This window comes from Salmo salar, chromosome ssa09, assembly GCF_905237065.1.
Source record: "Salmo salar chromosome ssa09, Ssal_v3.1, whole genome shotgun sequence".
NCBI classification, from domain to species: Eukaryota; Metazoa; Chordata; class Actinopteri; order Salmoniformes; family Salmonidae; genus Salmo; species Salmo salar.
In genome coordinates, this window is record NC_059450.1 from 73,017,770 (window position 1) to 73,043,116 (window position 25,347).

Genomic DNA, 25,347 nt, shown 5'->3' on the forward strand with positions numbered 1-25,347 from the left:
CAAATAGTCACAACCAAATGTATGTAGAAAACAATGCATTCTACGGCGGTAAACAGGAGCACGGAGCGCTGGGTGTCAGTATAGCACAAAGATACAGTCTGGTGCTATGTACTATAGGGCCTGCCCCTCTCTGGGTTGTTTTGTTCTGCTTTTATACGATTTGGTTTGTTCAGGGGCTGAGCAGACATTCGAAAAGACGATAGTGGACAGAGAGAATCGTATTCTATTTCGGTGATGAAATATTGGAGAAAGTATGGATAGTAACGAGTTGGCTATCTGAATATTAGGATTGGATTTTCTTTCATTGAGGAATTGTGTTTCATTTTGTATTTCACGATGGGAGACGGAGGACAAAGGCGCAGATGGGAGTACTGGTGGGTTGCTCTGCGTTTCTCTTTGCTGCTGTGCTTCGTGGAGCAGGTTTCGGCTCAGATAAGGTACTCTATTCCAGAGGAGGTGAAAGAAGGATCCGTTGTTGGAAATGTTGCTAAGGATTTGGGTCTTGCCGTCAGTACTTTGGTGGAGAGGCGGTTTCGTATTGTTTCTGGATCTAATGACGCTCTTTTCCAGATAAATCAGAACAATGGCGTCTTGTATGTTCATAAGAATATTGACAGAGAGGAGCTTTGTGTCGGAAATGTGCGTGTGCTTGATAGATCTAGAGATCGTTGTTGAAACCCCGTTAGAAGTCCATTATGTAGGTGTAGAAATAACAGATATTAATGACAATACACCCAGCTTCTCCGAGAAAAGGAACAGAAATTTGAGATAGCTGAGAATAAACCCCAGGGACTCGTTTTGAACTCCAGACTGCGCGTGATTATGGCTTGGGATGAATTCAGTTCGTACCTATAAATTAAATCAAAACGATCATTTTGAATTCGAGCTGCGGCATAGCGACGAGGGATAAAATACCCTTTTTAGTTTTAAAGAAGGCCTTGGATAGGGAACAGAAGACCAAACACATTATTATCCTGAGCATCGATGGATGGAGGTAATCCGCAAAGAACAGGTACTCTGAAATCTGTCACAATTGTTGTCCTTGATAGAAATGACAATCGATCCCGTATTTAGTCAGGAGACGTATAATGTGACGTTACAGGAAAATGCTGATATCGGTAGGTTGTTAGTAGGAGTAAACGCAACTGATACAGACGAAGGAAGTCAAATGGAGAGGTTGAATATACGCTTGGTAGAAACTTTAAAGCGTGGAGTCTATGATATATTTGAACTGGATAGGCTTACTGGAGATATTAGAGTTAAAGGTGAAGTGGATTTCGAGGATAAAGAGGTGTACGGTTAAATATAGTAGGCGTCGGACAAAGGACAACCTCCGCTGACTGTTGAATGTAGAGTGGTTATAAAGATAACTGATGTAAATGATAATGAGCCAGAAATTGGTGTAACATCCCTCTCTAATACGGTGTCTGAAGAGTCTAAACCAGGAACTGTTATTTCTCTCATCAGTGTCACAGATAAAGACTCCGGTATTAATGGTAAAGTGCTTGCTAGTATATCAGAAAACATGCCATTTGAGTTAAAGCCATCATATAAAGAAAACGTATATTCTGTAGTCACAAAAGGTCGTTTAGACCGAGAACTCGTGTCCCATTATGACATCACAATAACAGCCACTGACTGTGGTCAGCCTCCTCTGTCCACATTCAAAACTCTGAGCGTCCAGATATCAGATGTGAACGATAACAGCCCAGAATTCTCCCAAAACCCTATTGAGCTCTACTTAGTGGAAAATAACGCCCCTGGTGCATCCATATTCGCTGTAACCGCCTTTGATAAAGACTTGAATGAAAATGCTGCTATTTCATATCACATAATTAGAGGAGAAGGGATACAGAACGATATGGCATCTTTCTTGAATATCAATTCTGATAATGGACATATTTCCGCTCTAAAAGCTTTGACTTTGAAACCCTCAAAACGTTCCAATTCCAAGTTGTAGCTACAGACTCTGGAATTCCGTCACTAAGCAGCAACGTCACAATAAACGTGTTCATTCTGGATCAGAACGACAACGCTCCAGTGATCCTGTATCCAGTCAGCGCTAACGGTTCCGCTGAAGGTGTGGAGGAGATTCCCCGCAATGTGAACGCAGGCCATTTGGTGACTAAAGTGAGAGCCTATGACGCTGATATAGGATATAACGGCTGGTTGTTATTTTCACTACAGGAAGTTACTGACCACAGTCTCTTTGCTTTGGACCGCTATACAGGACAGATAAGGACACTTCGGTCATTCACAGAGACAGACGAGGCTGAGCATAAACTGGTCATACTGGTAAAAGACAATGGGAACGTTTCACTCTCAGCAACAGCTACTGTTATTATCAACGTTGTGGAGCCCAAAGAGGGTTTTGCAGCTTCTGATGTTAAAAGCGCAGTAAAAGACGAGGAGGAGAACAGCGTTACATTTTATTTGATCATCACTTTGGGGTCAGTTTCAGCACTTTTTATCATCAGTATCATCGTGTTGATTGTAATGCAGTGCTCCAAAGCCCCAGACGATTCCTCCAAGTATTTACAAGATGTGAATTACGACGGGACACTGTGCCACAGCATCCAGTACAGATCCGGAGACAAACGGTACATGTTAGTTGGACCCAGAATGAGTATAGGTTCTACTATAGTCCCGGGCAGCAATGGGAATACTCTAGTGGTACCTGACCACAGGAGGAGAGCTTCTGGAGAGGTAAGAACTTACCCTAACCTTTACAATCCATAATGTATTTTGTTTTGATCATGTTTGGTCCGTGGCTAATGTACGTAGGCAAACTAGCTGCCGTGGTTTCTGTCCATGGTGCTGAACTTCAAGCTCCCTTCATTAGTTGGAGAGATCACGCTAGACTACTACCATACCTGCGTTTTCTGTTATTTTGCTATGTATCTACTCACCTTCCATCTCCATTTGTACTCGTTATTTGATAGCTAATGTATGCATATTTATTGGTTTGTAATCTCTCGGAGCTCATATAATTGTGGATGGAATCCCAGCCCACAGGGTGCCAGTATAGCACAAAGATACAGTCTTGTGCTATGTACTATAGGGCCTGCCCCTCTCTGGGCTGTTTTGTTCTGCTTTTATCTGATTTGGTTTGTTCTAGAGAGAGCTGAGCAGACATCCGAAAACCCTGATATGTTGGACAGAGAGAACCGTATTCTTTTCCGGTGCTGAAATATTGGATACAGTATGGATAATAACGAGTTGTTTATCTGAATATTAGGATTCGATTTTCTTTCATTGAGGATTGTGCATAATTGTGTATTTCACGATGGGAGACGGAGAACAAAGGCGCAGATGGGAGTACTGGTGGGTTGCTCTGCGTTTCTCTTTGCTGCTGTGCTTCGTGGAGCAGGTTTCGGCTCAGATAAGGTACTCTATTCCAGAGGAGGTGAAAGAAGGATCCGTTGTTGGAAATGTTGCTAAGGATTTGGGTCTTGCCGTCAGTACTTTGGTGGAGAGGCGGTTTCGTATCGTTTCTGGATCTAATGACGCTCTTTTCCAGATAAATCAGAACAATGGCGTCTTGTATGTTCATAAGAATATCGACAGAGAGGAGCTCTGTGATGGCACTGTCGCGTGTGCTTGATAGACCTTAAATCGTCGTTGAAACCCCGCTAGAAGTCCATTATGTAGGTGTAGAAATAACGGATGTGAATGATAACTCGCCCAGTTTCCCAGAAAAGGAACAGAAATTTGAGATAGCTGAGCATACCCTTCAGGTACACGGTTTGAATTACATACCGCTCGTGATGCTGATGTTGGGATGAATTCAGTGCGCATGTACCTATAAAGTAAGTCTAACGATCATTTTGAAATCGATGTGCGGCATAGCGGCGAAGAAGACAAAATACCGTTTTTAGTTTTAAAGAAGGTCACTAGATAGGGAACAACAAGTAAAAACACACTCTTTCCTAACAGCGATAGATGGAGGTAATCCTCAGAGATTGGGTACTCTAAATATTACGGTTACAATGTGTTCTAGATGGTAATGACAACCGACCCGTCTGTGGTCAGAGACATCTATACTGTTAGGATACCAGGAAAACGTTGGAGTTGGTACAAGTTGTTATAGCGTAAACGCAACTGATACAGACGAAGGAAGTCAAATGGTGAAGTTGAATATGCACTTGGTAGAAACATAAAGCGAAAAGTCTATGACATATTTAATTTGAACAGTCTAACTGGAGACATTAGAGTTAAAGGTGCAGTGGACTTTGAAGAGACTGAGGTGTATAAACTAGAGTTCAGGCCTCGGACAAAGGACAACCTCCGCTGACTGTGGAATGTAGAGTGGTCATAAAGATAATGGATGTAAATGACAATGAACCAGAAATGAGGTGTTACATCACTCTCTAATACGGTGTCCGAGGACTCAAAGCCAGGAACTGTTATATCTCTCATCAGTGTAACAGATAAAGACTCCGGTATTAACGGTAAAGTGCTTTCTAGCATATCCGAGAATATCCCTTTTGAATTGAAGCCATCATATAAGGAAAACGTATATTCTATCGTCACAAAAGGGCGATTAGATCGAGAACTCGTGTCCCATTATGACATCACAATAACAGCCACTGACTGTGGTCAGCCTCCTCTGTCCACATTCAAAACTCTGAGCGTCCAGATATCAGATGTGAACGATAACAGCCCAGAATTCTCCCAAAACCCTATTGAGCTCTACTTAGTGGAAAATAACGCCCCTGGTGCATCCATATTCTCTGTAACCGCCTTTGATAAAGACTTGAATGAAAATGCTGCTATTTCATATCACATTGTTAGAGGAGAAGGGACACAAAACGATATGACATCTTTCTTGAATATAAATTCTGATGATGGTAACATTTACGCGCTAAAAAGCTTTGACTTTGAAACCATCAAAACGTTCCAATTCCAAATTGTAGCTACAGACTCTGGAATTCCGTCACTAAGCAGCAACGTCACAATAAACGTGTTCATTGTGGATCAGAACGACAACGCTCCAGTGATCCTGTATCCAGTCAGCGCTAACGGTTCCGCTGAAGGTGTGGAGGAGATTCCCCGCAATGTGAACGCAGGCCATTTGGTGACTAAAGTGAGAGCCTATGACGCTGATATAGGATATAACGGCTGGTTGTTATTTTCACTGCAGGAAGTTACTGACCACAGTCTCTTTGCTTTGGACCGCTATACAGGACAGATAAGGACACTTCGGTCATTCACAGAGACAGACGAGGCTGAGCATAAACTGGTCATACTGGTAAAAGACAATGGGAACGTTTCACTCTCAGCAACAGCTACTGTGATTATCAACGTTGTGGAGCCCAAAGAGGCTTTTGCAGCTTCTGATGTTAAAAGCGCAGTAAAAGACGAGGAGGAGAACAGCGTTACATTTTATTTGATCATCACTTTGGGGTCAGTTTCAGCACTTTTTATCATCAGTATCATCGTGTTGATTGTAATGCAGTGCTCCAAAGCCCCAGACGATTCCTCCAAGTATTTACAAGATGTGAATTACGATGGGACACTGTGCCACAGCATCCAGTACAGATCCGGAGACAAACGGTACATGTTAGTTGGACCCAGAATGAGTATAGGTTCTACTATAGTCCCGGGAAGCAATGGGAATACTCTAGTGGTACCTGACCACAGGAGGAGAGCTTCTGGAGAGGTAAGAACTGTCTTTACCCTATACCTTTACAGTCCATAGGAGATGTATTTTTGTTTTGGAGCATGTTTGGTCCGTGGCTAATGTCCGTACGCAAACTAGCTGCCGTGGGTGCTGTCCATGGTGCTGAACTTCAAGCTCCCTTCAGGTTAGTTGGCGAGAGCACGCTAGACTACTACCATACCTGCGTTTTCTGTTATTTCATGTGCTATGTATCTACTCACCTTCCATCTACACCATTTGTACTCGTTATTTGATAGCTAATGTATGCGTATTTATTGGATTTGATAAACTCACGGAAGCTCATATACGTTGTGGATGGAATCCCGGACCACATGGTGTCAGTGTAGCACAAGGAGACAGTCTTGTGCTATGTAGTATAGGGCCTGCCCCTCTCTGGGCTGTTTTGTTCTGCTTTTATCTGATTTGGTTTGTTCTAGAGAGAGGTGAGCAGACATCCGAAAAGACGTGATATGTTGGACAGAGAGAACCGTATTATTTTCCGGTGCTGAAGTATTGGATACAGTATGGATAATAACGAGTTGGCCATCTGAATATTAGGATTCGATTTTCTTTCATTGAGGATTGTGCATAATTGTCCCGTGTTTAACGATGGGAGACGGAGAACAAAGGCGCAGATGGGAGTACTGGTGGGTTGCTCTGCGTTTCTCTTTGCTGCTGTGCTTCGTGGAGCAGGTTTCGGCTCAGATAAGGTACTCTATTCCAGAGGAGGTGAAAGAGGGATCCGTTGTTGGAAATGTTGCTAAGGATTTGGGTCTTGCCGTCAGTACTTTGGTGGAGAGGCGGTTTCGTATCGTTTCTGGATCTAATGACGCTCTTTTCCAGATAAATCAGAACAATGGCGTCTTGTATGTTCATAAGAATATCGACAGAGAGGAGCTCTGTGATGGCACTGGCGTGTGCTTGATAAACCTGAAAATCGCTGTTGAAAACCCTCTAGAAATCCATTATGTAGGTATAGAAATAACGGATGTGAATGATCATTCGCCCAGTTTTCCAGAAAAGGAACAGCATTTAGAGATAGCGGAGAATGCCCTTTCTGGTACACGGTTTATCCAGACACGCACGTGATCCAGATGTTGGGATGAACTCAGTGCATGTACTATAAATTAAGCCGTCTAATGATCATTTTGAATTGAGCTGGGGCAAAGAGACGAGGACAAAATTCCCGTTTTTAGTCTTAAAGAAGGGTCACTGGACAGGGAACAAAAGCAAACACTATTCTTTTAACAGCGATAGATGGAGGTAATCCTCAGAGATTGGGAACTAAATGTTACGATTCAGTTGTTCTTGATAGTAATGACAATCGACCCGTTTTTAGTCAGGATACCTATTCTGTTACGATACAGGAAAACGTTGGCAGTTGGAACACGTTTTATAACAGTTAATGCAACTGATCCAGATGAAGGCAAGTAATAGTGAGGTTGAGTTCACCTGGGTAAAAACCTCAAAAGGAGAAAAGTTTATGATATTTTTGAACTGGAAGTCTAACTGGTGAAATTAGAGTTAAGGGTGAAGTCGACTTTTTGAGGACACTGAGGTGTATAAGCTAAATGTGCAGGCCTCAGACAAAGGACAACCCCCGCTAACTGTGGAATGTAGAGTTGTCATAAAGATAATGGATGTCAACGACAATGAACCAGAAATAGATGTTACATCTCTCTCTAATATGGTCTCCGAAGAGTCCAAGCCAGAAACTGTTATATCTCTCATCAGCGTAACGGATAAAGACTCCGGTATTAACGGTAAAGTGATTTCAAGTATATCAGAAGATGTACCCTTTGAATTGAAGCCATCATTTAAAGAAAACGTATATTCTTTAGTCACGAAAAGGACGTTTAGATCGAGAACTCGTGTCCCATTATGACATCACAATAACAGCCACTGACTGTGGTCAGCCTCCTCTGTCCACATTCAAAACTCTGAGCGTCCAGATATCAGATGTGAACGATAACAGCCCAGAATTCTCCCAAAACCCTATTGAGCTCTACTTAGTGGAAAATAACGCCCCTGGTGCGTCCATATTCTCTGTAAGCGCCATAGATAAAGACTTGAATGAAAATGCTGCTATTTCATATCACATTGTTAGAGGAGAAGGGATACAGAACGATATGGCATCTTTCTTGAATATAAATTCTGATAATGGATATATTTCCGCTCTAAAAAGCTTTGACTTTGAAACCCTCAAAACGTTCCAATTCCAAGTTGTAGCTACAGACTCTGGAATTCCGTCACTAAGCAGCAACGTCACAATAAACGTGTTCATTCTGGATCAGAACGACAACGCTCCAGTGATCCTGTATCCAGTCAGCGCTAACGGTTCCGCTGAAGGTGTGGAGGAGATTCCCCGCAATGTGAACGCAGGCCATTTGGTGACTAAAGTGAGAGCCTATGACGCTGATATAGGATATAACGGCTGGTTGTTATTTTCACTACAGGAAGTTACTGACCACAGTCTCTTTGCTTTGGACCGCTATACAGGACAGATAAGGACACTTCGGTCATTCACAGAGACAGACGAGGCTGAGCATAAACTGGTCATACTGGTAAAAGACAATGGGAACGTTTCACTCTCAGCAACAGCTACTGTGATTATCAACGTTGTGGAGCCCAAAGAGGGCTTTGCAGCTTCTGATGTTAAAAGCGCAGTAAAAGACGAGGAGGAGAACAGCGTTACATTTTATTTGATCATCACTTTGGGGTCAGTTTCAGCACTTTTTATCATCAGTATCATCGTGTTGATTGTAATGCAGTGCTCCAAAGCCCCAGACGATTCCTCCAAGTATTTACAAGATGTGAATTACGACGGGACACTGTGCCACAGCATCCAGTACAGATCCGGAGACAAACGGTACATGTTAGTTGGACCCAGAATGAGTATAGGTTCTACTATAGTCCCGGGCAGCAATGGGAATACTCTAGTGGTACCTGACCACAGGAGGAGAGCTTCTGGAGAGGTAAGAACTTACCCTTACTTTACAATCCATAATGTATTTTGTTTTGAGTCATGTTTGGTCCGTGGGTAATGTGAGGCAAACTAGCTGCCGTGGTTTCTGTCCATGGTGCTGAACTTCAAGCTCCCTTCATTAGTTGGAGAGATCACGCTAGACTACTACCATACCTGCGTTTTCTGTTATTTTGCTATGTATCTACTCACCTTCCATCTCCATTTGTACTCGTTATTTGATAGCTAATGTATGCATATTTATTGGTTTGTAATCTCTCGGAGCTCATATAATTGTGGATGGAATCCCAGCCACAGGGTGCCAGTATAGCACAAAGATACAGTCTTGTGCTATGTAATATAGGGCCTGCCCCTCTCTGGGCTGTTTTGTTGCTTTTATCTGATTTGGTTTGTTCTGAGAGAGGCTGAGCAGACATCCGAAAACCCTGATATGTTGGACAGAGAGAACCGTATTCTTTTCCGGTGCTGAAATATTGGAGAAAGTATGGATAATAACGAGTTGGCCATCTGAATATTAGGATTCGATTTCTTTCATTGAGGATTGTGCATTTTTGCGTATTTCACGATGGGAGACGGAGAACAAAGGCGCAGATGGGAGTACTGGTGGGTTGCTCTGCGTTTCTCTTTGCTGCTGTGCTTCGTGGAGCAGGTTTCGGCTCAGATAAGGTACTCTATTCCAGAGGAGGTGAAAGAGGGATCCGTTGTTGGAAATGTTGCTAAGGATTTGGGTCTTGCCGTCAGTACTTTGGTGGAGAGGCGGTTTCGTATCGTTTCTGGATCTAATGACGCTCTTTTCCAGATAAATCAGAACAATGGCGTCTTGTATGTTCATAAGAATATCGACAGAGAGGAGCTCTGTGTCGGAACTGACGCTTGTCTGATAGATCTGAAGATCGCTGTTGAAAACCCGTTAGAGGTTCATTATGTAGGTGTAGAAATAACGGATATTAATGATCATACGCCCAGCTTCTTCGAGAAAAGGATCTGCATTCAGAGATAGCGAGAAAATGCCCTTTCTGGATACGCGTTTTGAACTCCAGACCGCACGGGATGCAGACATGGAATTGAACTCTGTGCGCACGTATATATTAAGTAGTAATCATCATTTCGAATTGGAATTAATTGATAATGGAGACGAAGATAAAATTCCGTTTTTGATCTTACAGGAAGCTTTAGATAGGGAACAAAGACCAAACACGTATTATTTTAAGAGCAATAGATGGAGCGAATCCCCGAGATCGGGTACTCTAAATATTACGGTTACAGTTCTTGATGCAAATGATAATCGACCCGTTTGTGGCCAAGATGTCTATTCTGTGACGATACAGGAAAATGCTGACCTATTGGTAGGACCGTTGTAGTAAGCGTAAACGCCACTGACACAGACGAAGGATCAAAATGGAGAAGTTGAATATGCGCTTGGTAGAAACATAAACGCGAGAGTTCATGACATATTTGATTTGGATAGCCTTACTGGAGATATTCGTGTCATAGGTCCAGTAGACTTTGAGGAGAATGAGGTGTACAGTTAATTAAGAGTGCAAGCCTTTGACAAAGGACAACCTCCACTGACTATCAGTCGACTGTAGAGTTGTCATAAAGATAACGGATGTAAACGACAATAAACCATATATAGGTGTAACATCACTGTCTAACACGATGTCCGAAGACTTAAACCAGGAACAGTCATATCTCTCATCAGCGTAACGGATAAAGACTCCGGTAACAACGGTAAAGTGCCTGTTAAGTATATCCGAAGACGTGCCATTTGAGTTAAAGCCATCATATAAGGAAAACGTATATTCTGTCGTCACAAAAGGTCGTTTAGACAGAGAACTCGTGTCCCATTATGACATCACAATAACAGCCACTGACTGTGGTCAGCCTCCTCTGTCCACATTCAAAACTCTGAGCGTCCAGATATCAGATGTGAACGATAACAGCCCAGAATTCTCCCAAAACCCTATTGAGCTCTACTTAGTGGAAAATAACGGCCCTGGTGCATCCATATTCTCTGTAAACGCCACTGATAAAGACTTGAACGAAAATGCTGCTATTTCATATCACATTGTTAGAGGCGAAGGGGCACAAAATGATATGACATCTTTCTTGAATATAAATTCTGATGATGGTAACATTTACGCGCTAAAAAGCTTTGACTTTGAAACCATCAAAACGTTCCAATTCCAAATTGTAGCTACAGACTCTGGAATTCCGTCACTAAGCAGCAACGTCACAATAAACGTGTTCATTGTGGATCAGAACGACAACGCTCCAGTGATCCTGTATCCAGTCAGCGCTAACGGTTCCGCTGAAGGTGTGGAGGAGATTCCCCGCAATGTGAACGCAGGCCATTTGGTGACTAAAGTGAGAGCCTATGACGCTGATATAGGATATAACGGCTGGTTGTTATTTTCACTGCAGGAAGTTACTGACCACAGTCTCTTTTGCTTTGGACCGCTATACAGGACAGATAAGGACACTTCGGTCATTCACAGAGACAGACGAGGCTGAGCATAAACTGGTCATACTGGTAAAAGACAATGGGAACGTTTCACTCTCAGCAACAGCTACTGTGATTATCAACGTTGTGGAGCCCAAAGAGGCTTTTGCAGCTTCTGATGTTAAAAGCGCAGTAAAAGACGAGGAGGAGAACAGCGTTACATTTTATTTGATCATCACTTTGGGGTCAGTTTCAGCACTTTTTATCATCAGTATCATCGTGTTGATTGTAATGCAGTGCTCCAAAGCCCCAGACGATTCCTCCAAGTATTTACAAGATGTGAATTACGATGGGACACTGTGCCACAGCATCCAGTACAGATCCGGAGACAAACGGTACATGTTAGTTGGACCCAGAATGAGTATAGGTTCTACTATAGTCCCGGGAAGCAATGGGAATACTCTAGTGGTACCTGACCACAGGAGGAGTGCTTCTGGAGAGGTAAGAACTGTCTTTATCCGTTACTGCCTATTAAGTCAGAGAAAGAGACATGTTTTGAGTGAATGTGTGTGCGAGCATGTTGTCGTCTGTGCGTAATGTCCAAACGCAAACTCGCTGTAGGGGGCGCTGTCCATGGTGCTGAATTCCAAGCTCACTTCTTAGGTTAGCTGGCGAGTGCATGCTAGGCTAGGCTACTGCCTGAGGTGTATTATCTGTTATTTCACTGTGCACACCTTCAATTTAGTATGTTTCTCTTCCTCTCCTATCTAGCACCGCTTTATCTTTACTCGTTATTTTATTTGTATTTTTACTGATATCGGCGTATTTACTGGATTCGATACAGACGACACACACGGAAACTCATCGTAGCCTGTTGGGTGGACAAGAATCCCGGACCACATGGTGTCAGTGTAACATAAGGAGACTGTTTGGTACTTTGTAGATTAGACCCTACCCCTCTCTGGGCTGTTTTGTTTCACACACTGAGAGACCGGTGTGGACACCCGAACAAGACGTGTATACGATAGTCAGATAATAGGTGTATTATTTTCCGGTGCTGAAGCATTTGATTCAGTATGGATCATTACGAGTTGGCCATCTGATCAGTAGGATTGTATTTTTTCATTGAGGACAGTGTTTTTGTCCCGCTGTTTAACGATGGGAGACGGAGGACAAAGGCGCAGATGGGAGTACTGGTGGGTTGCTCTGCGTTTCTCTTTGCTGCTGTGCTTCGTGGAGCAGGTTTCGGCTCAGATAAGGTACTCTATTCCAGAGGAGGTGAAAGAGGGATCCGTTGTTGGAAATGTTGCTAAGGATTTGGGTCTTGCCGTCAGTACTTTGGTGGAGAGGCGGTTTCGTATCGTTTCTGGATCTAATGACGCTCTTTTCCAGATAAATCAGAACAATGGCGTCTTGTATGTTCATAAGAATATCGACAGAGAGGAGCTCTGTGATGGCAATAGTGCGTGCTTGATAAACCTGAAAATCGTTGTTGAGAATCCTTTAGAAATCCATTATGTAGGGATAGAGATAAGTGATATGAACGACCATTCACCCAGTTTCCCAGAGAAAGAACAGCATTTGGAAATAGCAGAATCTACTCTGCCAGGCACAGGTTTCCAGTTACAGGCAGCACGCGATCCAGATTCCGGAATGAATTCTGTTCGTTTATATAAATTAAGCCATACTGAATATTTTGATCTGGAGCTGCGGGACACAGGAGAAGAAGGAAAAATCCCTGTTTTGAAATTACATAAACCTCTCGATAGGGAACGTGAAAGCAAACATATTTTAGTTTTAACGGCCATCGATGGCGGTAGCCCGCCAAGATCAGGGCATGTCAACATTTCAGTCACTGTTCTTGATAATAATGACAACAGACCTATTTTCAGCCAGGATGTGTATTCTGTGACAATACAGGAAAACGGTGCAGTTGGAACAATTGTTGCTAAAGTTAATGCTACCGATTTGGATGACGGTGTGTATTCTGAAATTATATATTCATTCGTGAAAAACCTCAAAAGAAAAGTATATGATACTTTTAGCTTAGATTCCAATACCGGTGAAATATCAGTGAAGGGTAAAATCGACTTTGAGGACACTGAAGTTTACAGAGCTGATGTCATGGCATCAGATAAAGGACAGCCCCCTATGAGGACAGAATGTAGGGTTATCATAAAAATACTTGATGTTAATGATAACAAACCCGAGATAGAGGTAACATCTCTTTCCAATATGGTCTCTGAAGATTCCAAACCAGAGACTGTTATTTCTCTCATCAGTGTAACTGACAAAGACTCCGGCATTAACGGTAAAGTAATTTGCAGTCTGTCAGAAGATGTACCTTTTGAATTGAAACCTTCATTTCAAGATAACATGTACTCTTTAGTTACGAAACAGCGTTTAGACAGAGAACTCGTGTCCCATTATGACATCACAATAACAGCCACTGACTGTGGTCAGCCTCCTCTGTCCACATTCAAAACTCTGAGCGTCCAGATATCAGATGTGAATGATAACAGTCCAGAATTCTCCCAAAACCCCCTTGAGCTGTACTTAGTGGAAAATAACGGCCCTGGTGCGTCAATATTTTATGTAAGCGCCACAGATAAAGACTTGAATGAAAATGCTGCGATTTCATATCACATTGTTAGAGGAGAAGGGATACAGAACGATATGGCATCTTTCTTGAATATCAATTCTGATAATGGACATATTTCCGCTCTAAAAAGCTTTGACTTTGAAACCCTCAAAACGTTCCAATTCCAAGTTGTAGCTACAGACTCTGGAATTCCGTCACTAAGCAGCAACGTCACAATAAACGTGTTCATTGTGGATCAGAACGACAACGCTCCAGTGATCCTGTATCCAGTCAGCGCTAACGGTTCCGCTGAAGGTGTGGAGGAGATTCCCCGCAATGTGAACGCAGGCCATTTGGTGACTAAAGTGAGAGCCTATGACGCTGATATAGGATATAACGGCTGGTTGTTATTTTCACTGCAGGAATTACTGACCACAGTCTCTTTGCTTTGGACCGCTATACAGGACAGATAAGGACACTTCGGTCATTCACAGAGACAGACGAGGCTGAGCATAAACTGGTCATACTGGTAAAAGACAATGGGAACGTTTCACTCTCAGCAACAGCTACTGTGATTATCAACGTTGTGGAGCCCAAAGAGGCTTTTGCAGCTTCTGATGTTAAAAGCGCAGTAAAAGACGAGGAGGAGAACAGCGTTACATTTTATTTGATCATCACTTTGGGGTCAGTTTCAGCACTTTTTATCATCAGTATCATCGTGTTGATTGTAATGCAGTGCTCCAAAGCCCCAGACGATTCCTGCAAGTATTTACAAGATGTGAATTACGACGGGACACTGTGCCACAGCATCCAGTACAGATCCGGAGACAAACGGTACATGTTAGTTGGACCCAGAATGAGTATAGGTTCTACTATAGTCCCGGGCAGCAATGGGAATACTCTAGTGGTACCTGACCACAGGAGGAGAGCTTCTGGAGAGGTAAGGGGATGAAAACGAATTTATTGTTCACAATGCTCTTACACCTGACCATTGACATGTAGTGCTGATAGTATGCTTGAGTTGGAGAATTGCATACGCTATCATTGTATTTGTATGTATTTCATATTTCCTTGACTGAAAGGGTTATGTGTGAGTTGGTCAAATATGATGTTTTAAAATCAGAGGGTTGTGTCTGTGACATGATCTGAGAGCTTGGCACGTGGAAGTTAACCTGTTTATTCCCCACCACCACACGCAGGACATGCCGCTCAGGGCAGGCAGGGCGCTGTCCACCACCGTGGTGCTGAAACGTTGGGCTATTCAACCATAGAGAATGATAGAGGCCTCTAGTGGCCAAACGGCCGTTTTAGCATGGGCAGCACCATTTAGTGCTTCCACCATGCTTCCGCCATTTTAAAGTAGCCAAAGTCGTCAATTAGCTGGGGATTCCTATAGGTTGTAGCCTCAATGGCGCTGCCCATGCTGTCACAGACGCTATAATGGCACAGATATAAAAAAACAGTCCTCTATCGATCTCTAGGAATTCAATACGCTTTTTGCATAATGAAGTGTTGTCCCCAAAAAAGGACAGTATAAATAGCTTGATTTATTTAAATATGGGAGACGTGTTGCATGCTTCAGTACATTTTATTTAACGGAACCTTTAAGACATATGAATTATGGGTCTGCCGAGTCCAGTCATCAAAATCAAATCAAATCAAATTGTATTTGTCACATGCGCAGAATACAACAGTTGCCGACCATACCGTGACATTCTTACTTGCAAGCCCTTATTAACCCACAATGCAGATCAAGAAAAAGAGTTAAGAAAATATTTACTAAATTAATTAAAGTAAAACATTTAATTAAAAGTAACACAATAAAATAACAATAAAGAGCCTATATACAGGGGGTACCGCTACCGAGTCAATACGCGGGGTACAGGCTTGATCGAGGTAATTTTAATATGTAGGTAAAGTGATTATGGATAGATAATAAACAGTGAGTAGCAGTGTAAAAACAAAGGGGGTGGCAATGTAAATAGTCCGGGTGGACATTGGATGAATGGACCTAGACTTGGCGCTCCCGTACCGCTTGCTGTGTGGTAGCAGAGAGAACAGTCTATGACCTGGGTGACTGGAGTCTTTGACAATTTTTATTCTAAACTTGTACTGACCTTTTTTCCTCATGCGTTGTACCAATATAGCATTCTGGGTGGGTTGGACTAGTAAAAGTAGGCCTAACATTATTAAACAACAGCGCAATGCGAGTTAGAATCGCATGGTGTCAGTACCCAGCTATAGCGCTTCTGGTAGAAATACTGTCGTCATGCTTTTGAGCCCTCCTCCTGGCTGGTTTGGTAGGTTTGATCGGTCCCTGGAGTTATACAGTCGTGCAGGTTCGTGGAGAGAATAAGATCTGGAATTGACATAAATAAGACTATTGTTTGTTTATTCGTTTTGGTATTTGACGAACATACTGGAAAGACAACGGTCACAAATGAAGGAATAGTGGAAGTGCTGTGGATTAGGGCTATTTGTCTTGAAAACATGGAACAAAGGGCATGGCGGGAGCGACGGCAGAGTGTCACCTACATGGTTGCTTTGGTTCTGTTTTGGAGCGGAGCTTCAGCACAGATAAGATATTCCATCTCTGAAGAGCTTAAGGAAGGAACTGTCGTGGGGAATATAGCTAAGGATTTGGGAATAGATCTGAGCACCTTGAAGGAGAGGGGATTTCGAATCGTGTCTGGCTCGACGGAGCCCCTTTTCCAGCTAAACCAGAATGACGGTATCTTATATGTGAACCGAAAAATAGACCGAGAGGGGAGGTGTGTGAACGGAGCAGCGTGTGTTTGATCAATCTGAAAACCGTTCTAGAGAACCCGCTGGAGATCCATTATGTCTCAGTGGAGGTGTTAGATGTTAACGACCATTCTCCCAGCTTTCCCGAGAAAGAGAATCGGTTAGAAATATACGAATCCGCTTTACCTGGTGCACGATTTCAGCTGCAAGCTGCCGTTGATCCAGATGCTGGCCAGTACTCGGTTCAGCAATATAAACTCAGTCATAATGACCATTTTCGTTTGGAGGTTAAAGATCGAGGAAGGGAAGGTAAAATTCCTGTTCTAAATCTACTAAAGCCCCTAGATAGAGAAGCTATGAAACGACACATTACTACTCACAGCCATTGATGGAGGAAAACCTCCCAGGTCTGGGACTGTGGAAATAGTTATTGATGTTTTAGATGTAAATGATAATATGCCCGTTTTTGTCAAAGAGTCATACTCAGTGACATTGAATGAAAATTCTCCAATAGGCACGACAGTCGTGCAAGTAAATGCCACGGATTTAGACGAGGGTTCGAATGCCGAGGTCCTTTACTTTTTCGGTAAAATGGTAAAAAACAAGATACGTAAGATTTTCGATGTAAATACGAATACGGGTGAGATAGTTGTGAAAGAATTAGTCGATTTCGAGCTACAAGACAGCTATGAGATCGACATAATGGCATCTGATAAAGGATCTGCACCTCTGACAACAGACAAAAGCATAACAGTAAAGATTATTGACCTCAACGATAATGCACCTGAGATAGAGGTGACGTCTTTTTCGAACGCAATCCCCGAGGATTCCAGACCCGGTACCACTGTAGCACTAATCAGTGTTAATGATTTAGACTCTGGTCTTAATGGAAAAGTGATCTGCTCTTTACTCGAGGACATACCATTTACATTAATGCCGTCTTTACAGGACAACATGTATTCTGTAGTCACCAAGTCATCACTGGATCGAGAGAAATTATCACAATATGATCTAACAGTAGTTGCTAAAGATGCAGGCCAGCCGTCCCTGTCATCTGTAAAGACTATAAGCGTAGTTATATCAGATGTGAATGATAACAGTCCAGAGTTCTCATTAAGCTCCTAACTTTAGATGTCACTGAGAATAACGGCCCAGGCGCGTCAGTATTTTACGTAAGCGCATCAGATAACGTGATGTAGATGAAAACGCTGCGATTTCATATCACATTGTTAGAGGAGAAGGTGACGTACGAACGAAATGGGCATCTTTCTTCAATATAAATTCTGAAAATGGAAACATTTTCGCGCTAAAAAGCTTTGACTTTGAAACCCTCAAAACGTTCCAATTCCAAGTTGTAGCTACAGACTCTGGAATTCCGTCACTAAGCAGCAACGTCACAATAAACGTGTTCATTGTGGATCAGAACGACAACGCTCCAGTGATCCTGTATCCAGTCAGCGCTAACGGTTCCGCTGAAGGTGTGGAGGAGATTCCCCGCAATGTGAACGCAGGCCATTTGGTGACTAAAGTGAGAGCCTATGACGCTGATATAGGATATAACGGCTGGTTGTTATTTTCACTACAGGAAGTTACTGACCACAGTCTCTTTGCTTTGGACCGCTATACAGGACAGATAAGGACACTTCGGTCATTCACAGAGACAGACGAGGCTGAGCATAAACTGGTCATACTGGTAAAAGACAATGGGAACGTTTCACTCTCAGCAACAGCTACTGTGATTATCAACGTTGTGGAGCCCAAAGAGGCTTTTGCAGCTTCTGATGTTAAAAGCGCAGTAAAAGACGAGGAGGAGAACAGCGTTACATTTTATTTGATCATCACTTTGGGGTCAGTTTCAGCACTTTTTATCATCAGTATCATCGTGTTGATTGTAATGCAGTGCTCCAAAGCCCCAGACGATTCCTCCAAGTATTTACAAGATGTGAATTACGACGGGACACTGTGCCACAGCATCCAGTACAGATCCGGAGACAAACGGTACATGTTAGTTGGACCCAGAATGAGTATAGGTTCTACTATAGTCCCGGGCAGCAATGGGAATACTCTAGTGGTACCTGACCACAGGAGGAGAGCTTCTGGAGAGGTAAGGGATGAAAACGAATTTATTGTTCACAATGTCTCTTACACCTGACCATTGACATGTAGTGCTGATAGTATGCTTGAGTTGGAGAATTGCATACGCTATCATTGTATTTGTATGTATTTCATCTTTGACTGAAAGGGTTAGTGTGAGTTGGTCAAATATGATGTTTTAAAATCAGAGGGTTGTGTCTGTGACATGATCTGAGAGCTTGGCACGTGGAAGTTAACCTGTTTATTCCCCACCACCACACGCAGGACATGCCGCTCAGGGCAGGCAGGGCGCTGTCCACCACCGTGGTGCTGAAACGTTGGGCTATTCAACCATAGAGAATGATAGAGGCCTCTAGTGGCCAAACGGCCGTTTTAGCATGGGCAGCACCATTTAGTGCTTCCACCATGCTTCCGCCATTTTAAAGTAGCCAAAGTCGTCAATTAGCTGGGGATTCCTATAGGTTGTAGCCTCAATGGCGCTGCCCATGCTGTCACAGACGCTATAATGGCACAGATATAAAAAACAGTCCTCTATCGATCTCTAGGAATTCAATACGCTTTTTGCATAATGAAGTGTTGTCCCCAAAAAAGGACAGTATAAATAGCTTGATTTATTTAAATATGGGAGACGTGTTGCATGCTTCAGTACATTTTATTTAACGGAACCTTTAAGACATATGAATTATGGGTCTGCCGAGTCCAGTCATCAAAATCAAATCAAATCAAATTGTATTTGTCACATGCGCAGAATACAACAGTTGCCGACCATACCGTGACATTCTTACTTGCAAGCCCTTATTAACCCACAATGCAGATCAAGAAAAAGAGTTAAGAAAATATTTACTAAATTAATTAAAGTAAAACATTTAATTAAAAGTAACACAATAAAATAACAATAAAGAGCCTATATACAGGGGGGTACCGCTACCGAGTCAATACGCGGGGTACAGGCTTGATCGAGGTAATTTTAATATGTAGGTAAAGTGATTATGGATAGATAATAAACAGTGAGTAGCAGTGTAAAACAAAGGGGGTGGCAATGTAAATAGTCCGGGTGGACATTGGATGAATGGACCTAGACTTGGCGCTCCCGTACCGCTTGCTGTGTGGTAGCAGAGAGAACAGTCTATGACCTGGGTGACTGGAGTCTTTGACAATTTTTATTCTAAACTTGTACTGACCTTTTTCCTCATGCGTTGTACCAATATAGCATTCTGGGTGGGTTGGACTAGTAAAAGTAGGCCTAACATTATTAAACAACAGCGCAATGCGAGTTAGAATCGCATGGTGTCAGTACCCAGCTATAGCGCTTCTGGTAGAAATACTGTCGTCATGCTTTTGAGCCCTCCTCCTGGCTGGTTTGGTAGGTTTGATCGGTCCCCGGAGTTATACAGTCGTGCAGGTTCGTGGAGAGAATAAGATCTGGAATTGACATAAATAAGACTATTGTTTGTTTATTCGTTTTGGTATTTGACGAACATACTGGAAAGACAACGGTCACAAATGAAGGAATAGTGGAAGTGCTGTGGATTAGGGCTATTTGTCTTGAAAACATGGAACAAAGGGCATGGCGGGAGCGACGGCAGAGTGTCACCTACATGGTTGCTTTGGTTCTGTTTTGGAGCGGAGCTTCAGCACAGATAAGATATTCCATCTCTGAAGAGCTTAAGGAAGGAACTGTCGTGGGGAATATAGCTAAGGATTTGGGAATAGATCTGAGCACCTTGAAGGAGAGGGGATTTCGAATCGTGTCTGGCTCGACGGAGCCCCTTTTCCAGCTAAACCAGAATGACGGTATCTTATATGTGAACCGAAAAATAGACCGAGAGGAGGTGTGTGAACGGAGCAGCGTGTGTTTGATCAATCTGAAAACCGTTCTAGAGAACCCGCTGGAGATCCATTATGTCTCAGTGGAGGTGTTAGATGTTAACGACCATTCTCCCAGCTTTCCCGAGAAAGAGAATCGGTTAGAAATATACGAATCCGCTTTACCTGGTGCACGATTTCAGCTGCAAGCTGCCGTTGATCCAGATGCTGGCCAGTACTCGGTTCAGCAATATAAACTCAGTCATAATGACCATTTTCGTTTGGAGGTTAAAGATCGAGGAAGGGAAGGTAAAATTCCTGTTCTAAATCTACTAAAGCCCCTAGATAGAGAAGCTATGAAACGACATACATTACTACTCACAGCCATTGATGGAGGAAAACCTCCCAGGTCTGGGACTGTGGAAATAGTTATTGATGTTTTAGATGTAAATGATAATATGCCCGTTTTTGTCAAAGAGTCATACTCAGTGACATTGAATGAAAATTCTCCAATAGGCACGACAGTCGTGCAAGTAAATGCCACGGATTTAGACGAGGGTTCGAATGCCGAGGTCCTTTACTTTTTCGGTAAAATGGTAAAAAACAAGATACGTAAGATTTTCGATGTAAATACGAATACGGGTGAGATAGTTGTGAAAGAATTAGTCGATTTCGAGCTACAAGACAGCTATGAGATCGACATAATGGCATCTGATAAAGGATCTGCACCTCTGACAACAGACAAAAGCATAACAGTAAAGATTATTGACCTCAACGATAATGCACCTGAGATAGAGGTGACGTCTTTTTCGAACGCAATCCCCGAGGATTCCAGACCCGGTACCACTGTAGCACTAATCAGTGTTAATGATTTAGACTCTGGTCTTAATGGAAAAGTGATCTGCTCTTTACTCGAGGACATACCATTTACATTAATGCCGTCTTTACAGGACAACATGTATTCTGTAGTCACCAAGTCATCACTGGATCGAGAGAAATTATCACAATATGATCTAACAGTAGTTGCTAAAGATGCAGGCCAGCCGTCCCTGTCATCTGTAAAGACTATAAGCGTAGTTATATCAGATGTGAATGATAACAGTCCAGAGTTTTCATTAAGCTCCTATACTTTATATGTCACTGAGAATAACGACCCAGGCGCCTCAGTATTTTACGTAAGTGCATCAGATCGTGATGTAGATGAAAACGCTCTTATTTCATATCATATTCTGAGAGATGGTGACGTGAACAAATGGGCATCTTTTCTCAACATAAATTCAGAAAATGGAAACATTTTGGCGCTAAAAAGCTTTGACTTTGAAACCCTCAAAACGTTCCAATTCCAAGTTGTAGCTACAGACTCTGGAATTCCGTCACTAAGCAGCAACGTCACAATAAACGTGTTCATTCTGGATCAGAACGACAACGCTCCAGTGATCCTGTATCCAGTCAGCGCTAACGGTTCCGCTGAAGGTGTGGAGGAGATTCCCCGCAATGTGAACGCAGGCCATTTGGTGACTAAAGTGAGAGCCTATGACGCTGATATAGGATATAACGGCTGGTTGTTATTTTCACTACAGGAAGTTACTGACCACAGTCTCTTTGCTTTGGACCGCTATACAGGACAGATAAGGACACTTCGGTCATTCACAGAGACAGACGAGGCTGAGCATAAACTGGTCATACTGGTAAAGACAATGGGAACGTTTCACTCTCAGCAACAGCTACTGTGATTATCAACGTTGTGGAGCCCAAAGAGGCTTTTGCAGCTTCTGATGTTAAAAGCGCAGTAAAAGACGAGGAGGAGAACAGCGTTACATTTTATTTGATCATCACTTTGGGGTCAGTTTCAGCACTTTTTATCATCAGTATCATCGTGTTGATTGTAATGCAGTGCTCCAAAGCCCCAGACGACTCCTCCAAGTATTTACAAGATGTGAATTACGACGGGACACTGTGCCACAGCATCCAGTACAGATCCGGAGACAAACGGTACATGTTAGTTGGACCCAGAATGAGTATAGGTTCTACTATAGTCCCGGGCAGCAATGGGAATACTCTAGTGGTACCTGACCACAGGAGGAGTGCTTCTGGAGAGGTAAGAGCTATTTCAAAGCATTTCAACAGTTACAGTATTAAGTATATAAAGTATCGTGTTGGTCAATTGATTTGATTTTCTGGTTCATTGAAATGTCATTAGCGTGCGTGATGAAGTACAGTCTGCTGAGTCGGTCGCTGTCCACCTCGGTGGTGCTGAATCAACAGCTCACTTGTATGTATGTATGTGTTGGAGTCCATCAGACTCTCTTTCCGTTTACACATTTTCTATATTCCTTGACTGCTACGACAAAACAGACAATATCTCCATGTTTATAAAGTTATAGAATCTGATTCCCGGACCACAGGATGTCAGTGTAATAAAATGAGGCTGTTGGTAGATTAGGCCCTGCCCCTCTGGGCTGTTTTCCCCCCCACACATACAGATAGAGTGCGGTGGACATCAGAACAAGACGTGCTCCTGTGTACATATAATACATGTATTCTTTTATGTGCTTAAGAATTGGATTCAGTAGGACTATGGATCGTTACGAGTCGGTTATCTGATCACTAGGAATGTCTTTTTTTATTTGAGAATTGTGCATAATTGTCTATTTAACGATGGGAGACGGAGAACAAAGGCGCAGATGGGAGTACTGGTGGGTTGCTCTGCGTTTCTCTTTGCTGCTGTGCTTCGTGGAGCAGGTTTCGGCTCAGATAAGGTACTCTATTCCAGAGGAGGTGAAAGAGGGATCCGTTGTTGGAAATGTTGCTAAGGATTTGGGTCTTGACGTCAGTACTTTGGTGGACCGACGGTTTCGGATCGTTTCTGGATCCAAGGACGCTCTTTTCCAGATAAATCAGAACAATGGCGTCTTGTATGTTCATAGGAATATCGACAGAGAGGAGCACTGTGATGGCACTGGCGCGTGTTTGATGAACCTGAAGATTGTAGTTGAGAATCCTCTAGAAATACATTATGTTCAGTTAGAAATCAAAGATGTCAATGACCATTCACCTATGTTCACAGAAAAGGAGCAGCATTTTGAAATTGCGGAACATGTTCCTCCGGGAACTCGCTTACAAATTCCGACTGCTCGTGATCCGGACATAGGGGTAAACTCTGTACGTTTTTACAAATTAAGTCAGAATCATTTTTTCGACATTGACATAAAAGATAGCGATGAGGACAAAATACCATTTTTAATATTACAGAAATCTCTAGATAGGGAGAACAGAATCAATCACTCATTGGTTTTAACTGCTATCGATGGAGGGAATCCGCCAAAATCAGGATCTCTAAATATAACCGTTACTGTTCTTGACGTAAATGATAACAAGCCGGTTTTTAGTCAAGACACATATTCTGTAACTTTACAAGAAAACGCCCCTATTGGTACCGTTGTTGTAAAAGTACGTGCTACTGATTTAGATGAAGGGTTAAACCGTGTTGTTGAATACTCTCTTGGCAGAAACCTTAAGAGCAAAGTTTATGACGTGTTTGAATTGGATAGCGTTACAGGTGAAATTACAGTTAAGGCCCAGGTAGACTTTGATGACACCGAGGTGTACAAACTAAGTGTGCAAGCATCAGACAGAGGTCAGCCTCCATGGACTGTCGAATGTAGGGTTATCATAAAAATACTTGACGTAAATGATAACAAACCCGAGATAGAGGTAACATCCCTTTCCAATATGGTCTCTGAAGATTCCAAACCAGAGACTGTTATTTCTCTCATAAGTGTTAGTGATAAAGACTCTGGTATTAATGGAAAAGTGTTGTGTAGTCTGTTAGGAGATGTACCCTTTGAGTTAAAACCTTCCTTTCAGGATAACATGTACTCTTTAGTGACCAAACAACGTTTAGACAGAGAACTCGTGTCCCATTATGACATCACAATAACAGCCACTGACTGTGGTCAGCCTCCTCTGTCCACATTCAAAACTCTGAGCGTCCAGATATCAGATGTGAACGACAACAGCCCAGAATTCTCCCAAAACCCTATTGAGCTGTACTTAGTGGAAAATAACGGCCCTGGTGCATCCATATTCTCTGTAACCGCCACTGATAAAGACTTGAATGAAAATGCTGCTATTTCATATCACATTGTTAGAGGAGAAGGGACACAAAATGATATGACATCTTTCCTGAATATCAATTCTGATAATGGACATATTTCCGCTCTAAAAAGCTTTGACTTTGAAACCCTCAAAACGTTCCAATTCCAAGTTGTAGCTACAGACTCTGGAATTCCGTCACTAAGCAGCAACGTCACAATAAACGTGTTCATTCTGGATCAGAACGACAACGCTCCAGTGATCCTGTATCCAGTCAGCGCTAACGGTTCCGCTGAAGGTGTGGAGGAGATTCCCCGCAATGTGAACGCAGGCCATTTGGTGACTAAAGTGAGAGCCTATGACGCTGATATAGGATATAACGGCTGGTTGTTATTTTCACTACAGGAAGTTACTGACCACAGTCTCTTTGCTTTGGACCGCTATACAGGACAGATAAGGACACTTCGGTCATTCACAGAGACAGACGAGGCTGAGCATAAACTGGCCATACTGGTAAAAGACAATGGGAACGTTTCACTCTCAGCAACAGCTACTGTTATTATCAACGTTGTGGAGCCCAAAGAGGCTTTTGCAGCTTCTGATGTTAAAAGCGCAGTAAAAGACGAGGAGGAGAACAGCGTTACATTTTATTTGATCATCACTTTGGGGTCAGTTTCAGCACTTTTTATCATCAGTATCATCATGTTGATTGTAATGCAGTGCTCCAAAGCCCCAGACGATTCCTCCAAGTATTTACAAGATGTGAATTACGACGGGACACTGTGCCACAGCATCCAGTACAGACCCGGAGACAAACGGTACATGTTAGTTGGACCCAGAATGAGTATAGGTTCTACTATAGTCCCGGGCAGCAATGGGAATACACTAGTGGTACCTGACCACAGGAGGAGAGCTTCTGGAGAGGTAAGGAGATTAAT

The 25,347-nt window shown here is 42.7% G+C and overlaps 2 protein-coding genes and 2 pseudogenes across 2 annotated transcripts in view; all 4 read left to right on the forward strand.

Moving 5' to 3' along the window:
* The first annotated feature begins 6,271 nt into the window (after positions 1-6,271).
* LOC123744792 (protocadherin alpha-3-like) lies at positions 6,272-8,706 on the forward strand (annotated as a pseudogene).
* A 1,766-nt stretch (positions 8,707-10,472) lies between these two features.
* On the forward strand, positions 10,473-14,219 carry LOC123744644 (protocadherin alpha-3-like). The gene is made up of 3 exons (XM_045723954.1): positions 10,473-11,012; positions 11,114-14,034; positions 14,134-14,219. The coding sequence occupies exons 2-3, from the start codon at positions 12,247-12,249 to the stop codon at positions 14,140-14,142; spliced, it is 1,797 nt and encodes a 598-aa protein (XP_045579910.1). The 5' UTR covers positions 10,473-11,012; positions 11,114-12,246; the 3' UTR covers positions 14,143-14,219.
* A 1,511-nt stretch (positions 14,220-15,730) lies between these two features.
* LOC123744793 (protocadherin alpha-8-like) lies at positions 15,731-18,566 on the forward strand (annotated as a pseudogene).
* A 3,963-nt stretch (positions 18,567-22,529) lies between these two features.
* The window catches only part of LOC106611843 (protocadherin alpha-C2), a 214,791-nt gene continuing 211,973 nt past the window's right edge, over positions 22,530-25,347 (forward strand). The window contains exon 1 of the mRNA XM_045723956.1: positions 22,530-25,333. Within this exon, the coding sequence (XP_045579912.1) occupies positions 22,973-25,333 (2,361 nt within the window). The 5' untranslated portion in view covers positions 22,530-22,972. The remainder of the gene's footprint in view (positions 25,334-25,347) is intronic.